The 14,911-nt window shown below is 49.8% G+C and overlaps 1 protein-coding gene across 7 annotated transcripts in view; it reads left to right on the forward strand.

Annotated features, from left to right (window-relative positions):
* Window positions 1–12,258: 12,258 nt before the first annotated feature.
* Window positions 12,259–14,911, forward strand: part of ST6GAL1 (ST6 beta-galactoside alpha-2,6-sialyltransferase 1) — an 87,622-nt gene continuing 84,969 nt past the window's right edge. For 2 of the 7 annotated variants that reach the window (XM_064457308.1, XM_064457306.1), the window contains exon 1: window positions 12,609–12,814. Coding sequence is in view for 1 of the 7 variants with exons in the window: in XM_064457312.1 (XP_064313382.1) it covers window positions 12,486–12,541 (56 nt within the window). In the remaining 6 variants the exon portion in view is untranslated. Of the gene's footprint in view, window positions 12,542–12,591; window positions 12,815–14,911 lie in introns of those variants that run through there. The other 5 variants (XM_064457312.1, XM_064457307.1, XM_064457311.1 and 2 more) reach the window with 5 other exon arrangements.

Genomic DNA, 14,911 nt, shown 5'->3' on the forward strand with positions numbered 1-14,911 from the left:
CCCTTGAACAGACTTCCCCTTGGTGGCTTTGGAGGCGACTGCTGGTGACACGCAGGGGCTAGGACTTCACCAGCACTGTGTGGCTGTGCAGCATTACCACACCTTCCAAAAACAAAGGTTTTACTTGCCCAAGCCGGCAACAGCTCAGGCAGGTGATGCTGGTGCCATTGCTGTCCCTGCTGGGTTTCTGCTGGCACGGGGCAGAATCTGGCCCTGACCCCCATGGCTTGTTTGTTTGTTGTCTCTTGGCTTGCTCTCCACAAATATTTTCATCCACTGAACCACAGATAATTGCTTACAGCTCTGCCATTTGGGTTTGTGATGAGCCTGCAAATGCCAGCATGTATTTGCCGGAGATAATCAGGGCACTTTTGTGCTCAGTGGCCTTGTCATCTCTCGCTCTCTCGCTTTTGTTTCTGGGCTTTGTTTGTCTCCCACCTTCCCTTTGGTGTGCAGTGCCTTTTCTGATACATCTGAAAATAATTGACTTAATGCCCTGGTCATTTTTTGTATTTGTTTCTGAAATGTAGGAAAGTGGCATCTCTGCAAGTGTTCCTTGGTGATTGCTGCTCATGCAGCATGCGTCTTTATGATTCAATTAAAAATGTGATGATGTTTCCCCAGCAGGCCCTGCCACCATCCTGGCAAAGCATTTTCTACGTTGATAGCGTTTTCCAATTGGCGAGTGCAAAATATTATAACAGCCTTTCCCTTTGGGACAGCGTGCTCAGGCTGCATTGTAATGATTTCAAAATGCAGAGTGTTTCTGACACTCTGAAATGGAGAGAAAGAGTAGCCCCAAGGCCATTGCTCCAGCTAAGCATTTCTCCAAGACTGAGATTACCTGCTTTTTGAACTGGAATAAATACAACTAAATCAACCATAGTGGCTCATCTTCTCTCTTCCCTCAGCAGACCCCTAACACCTCATGCAGGGCACACAGGCCCCTTTGGCTATGCAGGCCCATGGGCCCTGGCTCTCCTGCTTCCCACAGCAGCTCTGCCATCTGCAGGGAGGTTTCGTACATGCTTACCAAAGAGAAGCACTGACCATGTTGCATTGCCCTAAAGAAATGTTCGTTCTTTGTCCTGTCAGGTTATGTCTAGGCACCAGAGAGACATTTCTCAGGGGGTGTATGTATGGGGCAGGCTGGTTAGGCTCTCACAACCTCCTCCTGTCATGAAGGAGACCTGAGAAGTGGCCCCTGCACCAGCTGCCTTGGACAGCCCACACCAAGCAGGGGGATGTCAGTGGGGCTGCTTGTAAAGCATCTCCTCAGCATCAGACTCCCTGTTCAGAAGCTCCCTTTGACTCCAGCTCAGCAGGGATCAGCAGGAGCTATTTCCCCTCCACGTAGTCTAAGGACAGCTGAGTGATGCATATCGTACCTTGGCATTGTCTCCCCTCACCATATTCCTGCTGTACATTGCTAAGGGCAGAGACCTAGTCAAAGGAGACAGCCATCCCTTCAGCAAATCTCATAAGGAAACCTCTTTTACTGCTGGTGATACCTCTCTACTCATTCATCCCTCCCCATACAGAGCACTACCAGACTCTTCCCTGTGCACTATGTACATGTGATTTATTTCTCCATGGCAAAATTTTTATTTTGTTCCATGCTTCTGCAAACGAGCCTTGTCACTTGCAAACACAACAGCTCTGCCCACAGGTAGGCTCTGCCGTGGCCTGCCTTTATTCTCACCATCTGCATGCTCCTCCTGACCATTTCCTGCCTTTTTGCTTGGCGTGGATTTTGCAAGAAGCATTTCCTCAGAGGTCCTACTTCTGCCCTGTTTTGACACATCCCTGTGGTTTCTGTACCAGTCTGCTGCAATATCACCAAGCTTTCCTACCCAGCCTTGCAGCCCCTCTCATTCACAGTGCTTTGGATGCTGCCCTGTTCCAGCTGTGGTTTTCTATATTCAGGGAGGGATATACTGGCAATATGTTCCTCCCTTTTACATTTCTGAGCCCATTACAACTTGAGTGAAGGATTTCCCTGTCCTCCAGAAGAGCACGTTTAATTTGGCTGTTTCTGTGCTGTGTATAAAAGCTTCTGCACAAGTTTCCTGCCCATTTAGTTTCTCTTAAATCCAACTTTTTTCAAAGTTTAATTAATCTGTGAAAGCAATATCTTTAAAATCCATGTAGCACAGTACAATAACCTGCTTACTGTTCTCCACTTAGCTTCTGAACAGACCTACTGCCTCTGATTTATAGGTATTAAATAAAAAATGTGGCTTTTATTCATTTTCCCTGTCAGGCTCTATCTGCCTCCCTGAAAAGCTGAAGTTTTCTCTTTTCCAGCTGTCAGAAGTATTTTGGGGAGGCTGAAGTAGATCAGATTTTATAGCTACTCTCTTCCACATTCTGCACCTGCCATGTCTGCTTTTCCCACGTTTCTACATTCTGTGTTTACACCCACACCTTCGGTAGGGCGCAGCGTCACAGTCACCAGGAAGGACTTTGCAATGGGATTGGGATGAGTCATAAAATAGGGAAAGATCTGCATGTTTCTCTCAGGCTGCTGCCCCTGAAATAACAACAGCTGCTCTAAACCTGAACCACCTTTTAGCTGGAGCCTTCCAGTGTTTGCAATCCAAACCCCTCACAGATGGGGCTGCAAAGACAGCCCCCTTCTATAAATCTGTACATCTCTCCTAACCCTGGCCCTTTTGCTGGGCTCCTGTGAGTAAATACACATGCATGAGGGAATAAGGCCAACTGCAGGTGGCCTTTTGCCAACATACTCAAAGAAGACTCGAGAAAAGCTTGACTTTTCTTTCAAGGCAGGTGCTGTCAAGGCCAGATCCCTCTTTCCAAATGGACACATGGAGGGGCCTCTGGTGTTCATCCTGCTGTTGTGTGGCAAAGGCTGCTGACCAGACATCTTCCCCTCGGTGACATTTGGCTTCACCACCCCCTGCAGGAAACCAGGGGCTGAGTCTCCTGGCGGAGGACAGCAGGGGATGCACCCTGCCACCGTGAAAACAGGAAGCGGTAAAAGGCTAAATCTTTTTTTACAGCTCAGTTGACTATTGAGAAAATAAACAGATATCTGCTGTTCTTATCTAATAGTAAGTCAGTCTTTTGCTTCCTGTGTTATTGTAGGTAATGCAGAAATCATCCTGTGAACCTCATTTCCTTGAGATCTTTTCTTAATGCTCAGCTTCTGTTTTTGCACACGCTTATGTAAAAAGCTCTCGGGTCATATCCTAGTCTAAAGTCATGTCTTGCAAAAGAAGAGATGCAGGAGATGTGGGCTGAGGGGGGTCAGGGATAACTCCCATTTAGAGCCGCAGTGTTTGTGGATTAGCAGTTGGTGTCTGTACAGCAACAGATGGAAGGATAAAGCTCCAAAACAGGTGGAGAGGACAGTTACCATGAACCGTCTCATCTGCACTGACAAATGTGTTGAGGGGCAGAGCCTGGCCTGGGGACAGCACACCTCACTGTGCTGGCATCAAGGGAGTGGGTGTTGTGCACGGACAGACCGCTGAGACGGACAGCTCCTGCAGGTCTGCAGGCTTTGCAGGTGGAAGAACACCCTTAAGGATACCCTTGCGGACTGGAGTAGCTGGGTGTAGTCTGAGCTTTTCTCTTGTTAAATGTTCACAAGCATGCGTGTTTTCTTCCTCTCTGGTCTGGGAGATTTCTAAGCAAATAAAGGTGGTGGAGGATGCAGGACAAGGGAGGGCTGTGTTCCCAGTTCTCTGAGCTAGGCAGACTGCAAACTTCTCTTCTAATTATAAATTTAGTTATAGCATTACCTTTTGAGGGGAAACTTCATCCTTGGGGGTCCTGTGCTCGTGCAGACATGCTGGGAGGGTTGGTGGGGAGCATCTGCTTGGCACTGGGAGCGGTACATGGTCTGACATTTCCTGTGGCACTTGGATCCACGTCACTGCTCTCCTCCCTCCTCCTTTTAGACTTGCAAGCCATCTCCCAGCAGGAAATCTTCCTTTGAATGGCAGCCCCCAATTCAGGATGAACTGCTGTGCAGATCTTACAGGGATCACAAGTGTGAGTGGTGAAGGCTGACACTGGACCAGTCCAATCTCCTTCCTTGCCTTGGTGCTGTCTACACACAAGTACCTCAGGAAGGGTGTGCTGCCTTTGCTGCCATCCTGCCCTCAAGAGTGGGAGGAGAGGACTTGGCCTGAAGCGTGCATACTTCTGCATCGGGTGTATAGCTGTGGGAAGTGGGAGGGGAAGAGGAACTCAGAGGATCCTGAGCTTCTGAGCTGGCCATGATGGAACATCACACTAGAGAGTCACCAATTCTCACTAGACAGGGACTTGGCCTATGTCATTGAGGGAAATTTTGTGGCAGTGATTCTGCCGAAATGGAAATGGGGCTGTTCTCAGGTTGAAATGGGCCATGAGCAAGCAGTGAAGCCAACCTGGCAGGGAGACCGTGGGCAAGAGGCAACAAGCTGCATGGGGCAGGGGAGGCATCGCTGAGGAACTGCAGGAAAGTGCTTTAGAAAGCAACGTTCACAGCTGAAGGGGGTGGTAAGAAGGCAGGCATAAAAATAACATGCAGAATGGTTATGTGGCATGGAGGTAGGATCAAGCCACAAGCAGCTGAGAAGCTAATGGTGGGCAAGTCCAGGTAGTAAAGGAAGAGAGCAAGCATCAGAGATATGAGAGAGGCACCTTGCAAGACAGTGTGGGTACAGGGGCTGAAGCATCCCTTGTTAGAGGAAGTGGGAAATATCATAAAAGAGAGAGTAGAAGGTTGCTGTAATAACTGTAGGGATAATTAAGGTGTTAAATGCATAAAAGACAAACATTGACATGGCATTAAAAATAAAATACATCGAGAAAGCATGGGCCAAGCAGGGAGCACCAAAAAAAATGGTGAAAGAAAATAGGTACAGCAGTCATGAAGAACTATGATCCTACACATTCAAATGGTTATTGTTAGCACTATGAAAACTTAAGGTGAAAATAACTGGGACTAGTCTTGCAGAAAGCAGTGGGTAAGACAGACTGTTTTAAGAATAGGCTAAAGCTCCTCTGATGGGCCATTCATGCTCCAGTGGCTGGACAGTGAAATGGGGTAGGAAACAAGCAGGGAATTAAAGATGTTTGCCATCCTCCTCAGCTTTAGAAAGATCCCTCTTTTGGTTTCCAAAGAGGGATTACAGTGAAAGCAGCAGCAATCACCTGGTGTTGCTAGTGTGAGAATTATAATCAGAGACATGCAGGGTGGGAGGCTCCTGCAATGCTCAAGAAGTTGGAAAGAAGGCGGTAGTTTTAAGTCAACACCAAGAGCAGCTGGTATCTTTGTTCAATTTTCCATGATGTGTTTAAACCTTCTGCATCAGGTGGTCCCTCCTCTGTATGGAGAGGTACATCCTCTCTGCATGAAAGCTGCCAAGGAGGACACAAGGCACATCCTCACCCTGCCCTGCCGCAGGTCCCCGGCAAAACTGAGTGGGAAGCTACAAGTGAGGGGACGAAGAGCAAAGGGCTGTTGCTTCAAACCAAGGTGTGCAACTGCTTTGCAGGGATGGCTGTCTGAAAACAGGTAGTAGTCATGCTCCCCTGTGGCATCCTCTCACCTCCTTCAGGGAGCAGGGAACCATGCAGGGATGTGGGAGGACCAAGGCATGGGCAGCATGGCCATCAGCCTGTGGTTTGCAGGGCGATGGGAAGAAGGAAGGTCTTCTTTGGATACTGGCCCGCAGGTGTAACCAGAATAACCTAGATTTCAAATATTTTATTTCTGTTACTTTGATTAGCTCACCTGCTGGTGTCTCAACGGGAAGCGCTGGGTATCTGCTGGGTCTGTGCTGCACCAATTGTATGGCGTTAGTGGACCCACACTTCTGACAGGGGGATTAAAAATCTCTCTGGATGCGCTGCTCCTTTTTTTTTTTTTCCTGTTTTTGCCACCTTCTTTTGCAATTCTTTTCTGAGAAATCCAGCAGTCACATAATAACAAGTGCTATTGTGTGAGTCCATTGTAAGCATGGTGAAGGACTACTATTTCTGTAAAAAAGCATCCATGCTTTGAATTTTAAAGAGAGAAAACTTTAATCAGCCCTGTCATATAAGGGGCAATGATGGGGAATTTTCTGGGAGTGGTGGGCAGGAGGGTAAGCACCTCGCAGCAGAGAGGAGCCTTTTCTTGCTGGTGTGAGAAGAGAACAGCAGGGCCTGGCTGCTCCTGCAGCACTGGCTGGGGAAGTGCCAGACCCAAATTGGCTAGTAATGATGCAATGTTGAAAAGGTATTGAGGAAAACCCTGTATTCCCTGCTGCTGCTGGTAGAGGCTGAAAAGGAACAGCCATTGGCTTGGGGGATGCTACCGCCTTGTGTAAATCAACTGCCATTTGCCTTGGACTCTTAATTGGCACCACACAGTCAACAAACCCCACAGGAGAGGTGGGTACCGGTGGCTGGGAAGGTGTTTGTGTGCTTAGGTCTGTTTCCTATGATCAGACTAGGGCAACAAACATCTCTGCAGCTGCGTGGTGTTTCTTGTCAGACACACAGGAGTTGCATGGTTGGCAGTTACTGGAGTGACAACAGACTTTTCCTCTTGGAGGTTTTTGGAAATCAGGCCCAAAAAAGTGTGTCTTGATATTAAACTACGGTAATGGGCTGGCAAGATGTCCTGACAACCTCCATGCTGTGCTTCTAGTATAAAAAAACCTCTAGGTATTTTATTAAATTACGAGGTTGCAGGGCTCAAGTTGAGCATGGTCTCAGTCCCAGTCCTCGCTTTGTCATATGGGGGTTCATTTGGAGTAAATTCTGCTGTGGTGCTAAAAGTGCAGCCAAGTGCCATGAGCATCGGCACTCCTGGAGAGTGCCTTTCCAGGCACTGCTGAAGCAGGCACTGTGTAAGCTTTTAAATCCTGTTTTGGATGTAGAATAAAAAGCCAGCATGTCTGACAGTTGAGTCCTGTTGGATATCTTGCCTTCCCTGCTGTACTTTCTCAACCAGGGATTCAAAGTACCTGTCATCTTGTGCATAGCATGGGCGCAGGACATGCTGTAATCAGCATTTCCAGCACCCTTGCAACAACCTCTTCTTGCACTCCTTCAGGAAACGAAGATCAAGACTGAACATGAAAGAATTTTATTTGTATATCTTAAAAATCCCTGAATAGCAGGCTCCAGAATCTGAATGGAGTAAACTTGTGTTTCCAATGACTCATCACAAAATGAGAGACTGAAGACCTCTCACTACCCCACCAGTACTCTGGAAGTCTTAAAAATGCAGAATCTGTGGCATGTTGCTGTGTTGAGCAATACCTCACTGTGACTTCAGCTGAACTTCTCGCACATGTGAGCATGGATCAACATGGGTAGGGCTGTAAAATCTGTCCCTGAAGTTCCACATTTGCAACTTGAAAATGCAGTTAATTAGTTTGCAGCTCAGTTCAGGATCTTAAAGTGTAAAGTGTATTAAGGATGCAGGTATGATAATTAAACTATACCCAGTGAACGACACATGGTGAAAACATCCTGCTGCCTCCCTGCTAGGGATGGTGGAAGAGCAGTACTCTTTCCAGTGCAGCATTGCACAACATCATGTAGCTGATAATGAAAGTGTAAAATTTCTTTCTGAAGTAAATTCAAAGCACCATTCTTGATTTAAAGTAAAGAAGGCTGTCACAGAGTAATATAGGGTTTGAAGAAACAGGCAGGAATGGCATACATTTGGACCTTTTAAGGTCAGTTGGCTTGTCATGAGTTCACTAAAAAGGAAGGTAAGCAATGATTTCCTTTCTTAAAGCTTGTCTAATACACCCTTTAATTTCAGCCCTGCTGTAGGGAGTCAGAGAACTCAATTAATTGGCATGACAACACCCTGAAGTATGGAGGCTGGTGCAATGCCCCTCATCTCTGGCTCTCTTTTCTATGGATGATGAAAGGGGAGAAGCTGATGCCTTCTGGTAAGCAGAGCCAAAATCTCTGGTTCAACCCAAAGTACTCCTATACATTGTGGTCGCATGAAGGGTACGAAACCACTCTACAGTCCAGATGAATCTGGAAATGGTGGTTTCTGCTGAGGCTGCCTTTTTCTGCTCATTGTGTTCTGAGTTTTGATATATCTTTAAAGGTTTCTTAGATTTACTGCATTGAGTTCAGCTCAGATAAGGTCCTAATTCTTCAACTCTGCACATATAAACACCAGGTAGAGGATGAAGTAGCTATGCTGGATCCACTGTTTCTTAATTCTGAGGTGGAACATCCCCTCTATAGGAGGCTCATAGAGCTCCCTTGCATTTGTCTGGGACTCTGAGGAGTGGTGGGGAGTTTTATGTTCTGATGAGAACTACTTGAAAATGTTTTGTTTAATTTATTTTTCAGTTAACTAAGTTTTTTTGCTGGGTATTCTGTTTTGTTTTGTTTTTCCCTAAAAAAACTTAAGAATAATATTTTTATTAAATTCCATCATGAAAAACACTTCAAATTGAGTGGTTTCCATGTTGGAGTTCTTGGTTTTCGTTAAAACATTACCACTAATGGCAGGTGCTGACAGGATTGGCTGAAGTGTCTGATCAGGGGTCTGCCTCTGGAGTGCCTTGTAATGAAACGGTTTAGTGCACACAGTCTAATTACTATAGACTGACATGAAACAGGATGACTCAGACAACCCCAGACCAAGCTCATTTGATTTTTGAGCCATGTGGTTTGTTTGCATTTCATGGGGGACAAGAGAACAAAACTAGAACTTGCTTGTAAAAGCAAGTTTTACAAAAAGGCTCAGAATATTCCTCTGGAAAAAAAAAAAAAAAAGACCCTGCAAAACTTCTGACATGGTCACAGTGCCCTGATGTGCTTTTATCTTTGACCCGTGATGGTTTAAAGTACAGAGAAGAGAGTCAAGGGGTTTGGTGTGCTACTACTTCAGGGCTGTGCTATTCACCTTTACAGAGAAGACTACTGCCTTCCACCGCCCCAAACCCAAACACTACCCCAACTACCACACAGTGGTAGACCAGACCCTGTGAAAGCTCTTCATGAGAGAAAATTTTTTCAGGAGAAAATTTCTGCCGTTGCATGGACTGAAGGCATTCATGCACGTCCCAAGTGTGCTGGGACTTCTGTGCAATTGGTCTGCCCAGCACATGTGGTTTCCCCGTGGATCAAGGAGAGCCAGGTTAGGCAACCAAGGAGGCAGCAACTTATTGTCATAGAGCTATTAAAAGTTTCATCAGAAAGTTAAGGAATTGAAGGTGTGACAAAATATTTTTTCCAAGTAAAAGGCATTCAAACCCACCTTTATAGGCCTCTCAGTAAAGGAGTATTTAAGATAGATTCCTTTTCACAGCCCCGTAAAATATTTATCTATTGTTGCTGAACTTTAGATAAAAGGAAAAAAAATTTTACAGCAAGGGTGGTGAAACACTGGCACAGGTTGCCCAGAGAGGTTGTGGAGGCCCCGTACCCAGAAACATTCAAGGTCAGGCTGGACGGGGCTCTGAGCAACCTGATCTAGTTGAAGATGTCCCTGCTCACTGCAGGGGGGTTGGACTAGGTGACCCCTAAAGGCCCCTTCCAACCCAAACCATTCTATGATTCTATGAATCTAATATTAGCAGGCTTGGAGCACAAATATTAATCACTTCATTGAGCTTGTCTGTATTGTTTCCAGCAATGCAGAGGCAAATGTACCCCTTCTGTGCTGAGACAGTCATAACTAGAAGCTGCATGAATATGGCCACGGGGGCAAAGCTGTCAGCTAGCAACCTACAGACCTACCTGCTTCTTTCCACTAAAGCCACTGAGACCACTGGAAACGAAACCCAATTTAGAATCTGTAACGCTGGGACAAGCAGCAGCAGCAGCTGCTGATGCTGGGGGTGGTACAAGAGTCTCTGAACTGGCCTGGGACGTGGCTGGGACAGGACAAGAGTGTGCTAGGACAAAAGCCTTCTTTTTATGCTGTTCCTCTTTCAAGGCTGGCCATCTCTTTAGGGTGACTAATGGAGAGGAGTGACTATGTCTCCTAGCGCTTACCCTGTAACTGCTTGTTATTCTGCAGTGTAGGAAAAAATTACTTGGATGAAGATGCTGACGCCGGCTTTGTTCTCCAGAAAGAAGCACCGCCAGAAGGTAGGAGTCATGAGCCTGAAAAAGCCAGCACAACTCAGCACATCCCTCTGGAATTTGGATTCTCTCCCCCGCTTCCTCTGTGGTCTCCTCTGCAGTCTGCCTGGGGGCATGGCAAGGTGAGTGGGTGAGGTTCGCCCCACAGAGGCTCCTGGGCTCCAGCAAAGATTGCTTTCGGTTATCTGCAGATTTTGTAAGAGTTTCCAAAGGTAGGGGAAGGTTTCCCTCCACCATGGGTGGTCCTTCTTCAGGCACCATCATGGTCTGAAACCTCAGTACAGCGAGACGGGAGGAATGAACCGGGTCAGGATGCGAGGGGGGAGTCCTTACAGTTGTTTGGGGCTTGCTTTACTGGCCAGGCAGGTGAACTTTTTTGTTACGCTCCTTCCTGCAAGCAGTGCAGCACAAGGGGAATCTGAAATGGAGCTGAGAACCACCAAGAAGGGGACTTCTGTGAGAGGGGAATGGGTGGAGGGAGAGGCAGAGAGCGAGCCCGTATGTTACCAACCTGGAGTCCCAAAGGGGCAGGGCAGGAGGCTTTTGCCAGCTCCTTGCACTGACAGCAGGTGCCTACCTCTCTGCAGTCTACGTGCAAATGGACTGCGAAGATGCCCAGTGAAAGATCTCAGCCCAGGCTAAGACCTTTCAAGCAAACATCCACATAAACATACCACAACTAGTGGTAAATGTGGGCTGGCCAGCTGCCCATCTCACTTATGTCCCTACTCAAAAGCAGTGCAAACTGATCCTTCCTTCAGGCTCAGTGTAAGGTTTAACCAGCTTTTAAATATTGGGAAGTGCCCTAAACAACTTGCCTATGCAGGAATGCACCTGCCTGCTGCGAAACCCCAGCTCCAGTACCGGTGCTCCAAGAACAGCGCTCTCGGCCAAGGGTCCTGAAGGACACAGGGTGCCATGCAGAAACCTGCCCAGGACCCAAGCCCCACGCCCCAGCCTTGCACAGGTGAGCAGGCTCTGCCTCCCTGTTTCCCCCAGGCAATGCAACAAACCGCTTGCGGGGAGCACCCTACTCAGCTCCTCTGTAGCTGGGGAGGGGCACCAGCTGCACTGTGAACGAAAGCTGTGTCTCCCTCAGGTGCCTGGCTCGGATTTGTACTGGCCATAATGGGAGCATATGGGGAGAGCACAGTGTTGCAAAGTGAACATGCATTCTGCAACAGCACTGTGGGTTATTTCTTTTTTGGAGGTTTGCTTCAAAATACTTTGTATGTTATTGCAGATGTTTCATATGTTTCACGTCCTCTAATGTCGGAGGGCCCCTGGGAAGACCCACTACTCTGGGAATGGAGAGGTCCGTGTGCAGGGGAACATCACCTGCTGCCAATGTGGGAGTAAGGCACAGTGAGATGCCAAGCTTGGGCACAGACTTGTAGGATATGACCCTAGACCAGAAGCTGTCTCCTTTCAAGGTGGAAAAACATGGATAGACCCCAGAAACAGTTTGCTTGCTCTTTCCAGTTGAGCAGTGGAAGCGTGGCAGCCAGGATAGGTACAGTGTACCATGTCCTGCAGCCCCAGTTGCCCCCCAACAGGGAGTGGCGCCGATTTAAGCAGGACCCTGTTCTGGCTCACATAGCTAGGGTCTCTCCTGTTCCAGAATTCAAGTATTTATGGTAACACTATTCACGTTACTTGCCTGGAGCCAAATGCACATAACTTGGCCAAATCCATTTGCTCACACCAGTCCTTGCTTGTGCTTGTATGTTTGATGCAGAAATAGAAGAGGCTGAAAGCGGTTAAAGCCTCAACCTAGTTTAAACCTGAAAGCAGCCGTGAGCCGCATTTTTTGCGCTCTGGGCTGCAGGCAACCCTTGGGCAGGCACCCTGTACCGCAGGCACGCGTGGGTACTGGGGCTGGCCAGCCAGCTCTCCTGGGGGGGGACAGCAAAATAAAGGGCCGGGGGAAGCTGCCAGCATCATGCTGGTGAAATCTTGGTATGTCCGCTTTGTATGCACCAAATAAGGCGGCAGGAATCAGGATAGATGGCCGCCTTGCCGGGGCTAGTCTCCGTCTGTAGTTACAACAGGGCTAAGCCTACTTTCTGTTTACTTCCACAAAAAGTTGCCCGAAGGCAGGCGGGCAGGGAAGGGCGCTGTGCGCGGCCACGGAAGGGGTTCTGCGGGGGACTAGCAAACTTTCTGCCAGGCAAGTGCACCGCCGCGCAGGGCTCCCTCCCCTGGCGCCGGCCTACCTCGGAGCGGTGTCACCGGCCTCGCGAGCGGCGCCCCGGGTGCCGACACCGCCGCCGCCGCCGGGACGGGGCAGCGGGGGCGGCCGGGCGGCGCCCGCGGGGGCTCGGGGTCTGCGGGTCTCCCTCCTCCGCAGCTCTGCCGTGGCGGGAGGCGGAGGATGAGGATGCTGTGGCGCCGCTGTCCTTTGCCGAATGACTCGTCCTTTCCAGCAAAGCAGCCGTCCTGAATTTTTGACCAGGCTTTACAGGTGCCAGCCCCCCCCCCCCCGCCGGGTACCGTTCACTGCCTAATACCCCTCAGCTCGCTTCTTACCCGTGGCGGCAGCGCCCGCCGGTGGGCGGCGGGGCGGGGGCGCTGGTCCCGTTCCCGCCGGAGGCAGCCGGGCTAGCGGCGGCGCCTCCCCCAGCGCGACGGCCCCGGCCCCCCCGCCTCAGCGCAGCGCCGTTAAGTGCCTCGGCGGCAACAAAGGCAGGCGGCGGCGGCGAGTGACTGACTGGTGGATTGACTGACTGAGCGGGCGGTGAGCGACGGACGGACGGACGGACGGACGGACTGACGGAGGGGGCGGCGGTGGGGCTAGGGCCGCAGGTGCCGCGGGAGGGCGGGAAGGGCCGCGTCGCCGCCGCCCCCCCAGCCCAGCTCCGTGACCCACGGGGGTCTCGGCGTGGCCGGGCCGGGGGGCGGCTCCGGCGCGGGGGGAGACCCCCGGTCGTCTCGAGTGAGCGGCGCTGGGCGTCTCCTTGTTTGACAAGTGCCAGCTCCACTGCGGCGTAACTTTATTAATTCCTCCTGTAATTTTTTATTTTATTCTTATAACCCCATCAGCATGAACTTGTAAGCGGCAGTTGCTCATGGCCGCGGCTGCCCAGGCTGCGCCGCCCCGGCCCCGGCCGGACAGCCCGCCGGGCGCCTCTCCCGAGCAGGGGCGGGAAGCGGCGGGGCCCCGGCCCCGGCCCCGGCCCCGGCGCCGCTCGGCGGGGCTTCGCCGGCAGAAGCCTCGGTCGCTGCCGGCCGCGAAGCCTGCCCCAGTGCCGGCACCGAGCGAGGTCAGGCGGGGGATGAGGCGGGTAGTGCCAGCGAAAAACGTACCCTGTGCCTCCAGCTCCTTCCTCTCCTCCTGCTTGTGCTTCTTCTCCTCTGAATTTAACTGGTCCTTGCTGGCGTGGGTCAGTCCGCACAGACCTACGAGTTGTAGCAAGGGATATACGCTATAAGTAATTTTAGAAGTAGCTGCATTCATTTTTAATAGTTCACAGCAGGTCAGACTACAGAGGGGAAAAAGAATATTTAACGTGTTTTCTGTGTTGCCATGCATTAGTGTTTTATTTTGGGGCACATCTCATCTGCTCTATTTACGAGCACCCCTGCAAATCAGGTTGGTGCAAAGGGACCCTGGGAGGTGAAAGGATGGAAACTGCTGCTGCTGCTCAATGCTGTTCCTATAACTGCTTGGAGCAACTGGATCTAATCACTGACATTGTCAAAACAGAGATATCTGAGAGGGAAAAGGTGCCATCACACTGGATGTAGTGGGAGATTTTCTTGGCTCTGATGGAGTGAGAAACCAGAGCTGCCTATTAATGTGCAAGGAATGAATATAACTTGCAATGAGGGACTCCTTCTGTAGCCAGCCTAACAGGATTTTATAACTCTCCTTACACAAAGGATTGTGGAATAGTTTTCCTGAGCTGGGATAACCTTAAATACATGGGAGTACTGTGATGCATGCCTGCGCCATCCGTCTGCTCTCAGAGGGGAGTCAATGGAAGGAGACCCCAGCAGTGTGGGGCAGGCTTATCTAACGTGTATTACTGAGGGGAAAAGGGGTGGCTTTCTGGCCGCAGCTTTTGCTGCAAAACTGGTTATTGGCCTTGGTCGTGGGTGTCTTGGAGAGTTGTCCTCATCGGCTAAGGTCCAGGGCAAGATAAGGTAATGAGTATACATCCCTCACACTTCATAACTGTGCCCTTTTGCCTGGTGTCACGGTGTCAGGGAAGGTTTAAGTGAAGCTTTGGGTAACAGAGGAGTTTGTATAGACATGAGTGATGCTGAATGTTCCCTGGGAGGAAGAATATTACTAGGAAAAATCTTCCCCAGAAGGCCCCTGGGACAGAGGCCAAAGGCGTCTAATGAGGCAAACTTTTCCTATTAGCTGCAGCTTTTGCTGTTGGAAGGTAAGAGCCTGGGGGGCTGGAGTCAGCAGACACAAGGACCTCGGAGGGCGAGCAGCCTTTCTCCAGATTTCCTTGGCTCTGAGCAGCCGACCTCCTTGCCTCGGCACAAGTCGCTGCTTTGGAGGTGGTGCAAGTGCTGAGTCTAGACAAATAATTCGTTTTCTTCTGGTTTAGCTGATAAATAGGTTTCCTGCTGCTGGAGGTAATCATGCTGCAGAGACAAGCAGCTCCATGGTGCTGAGGTGTGTGTGCTTAGGGAGCACAGCCACTGTGGGTGCTGGGAACAGCACAGCCTTGCGGGGCTGCAGCTTGGCTCCAGGTAAATCTGTCCAGTGGCTTGCTTTCCTTTGTTTTATGGTTGCTTCCCTTAGGTAGCCAAAATATTGCGGAAGGAGCTCTGTTTTGGGCTGCATTCATATGCAGCAGTGGTGACTTAGCGTGGG

The sequence above is a fragment of the Phalacrocorax carbo genome, chromosome 7 (genome assembly GCF_963921805.1).
Source record: "Phalacrocorax carbo chromosome 7, bPhaCar2.1, whole genome shotgun sequence".
In the NCBI taxonomy this organism is placed as follows: Eukaryota; Metazoa; Chordata; class Aves; order Suliformes; family Phalacrocoracidae; genus Phalacrocorax; species Phalacrocorax carbo.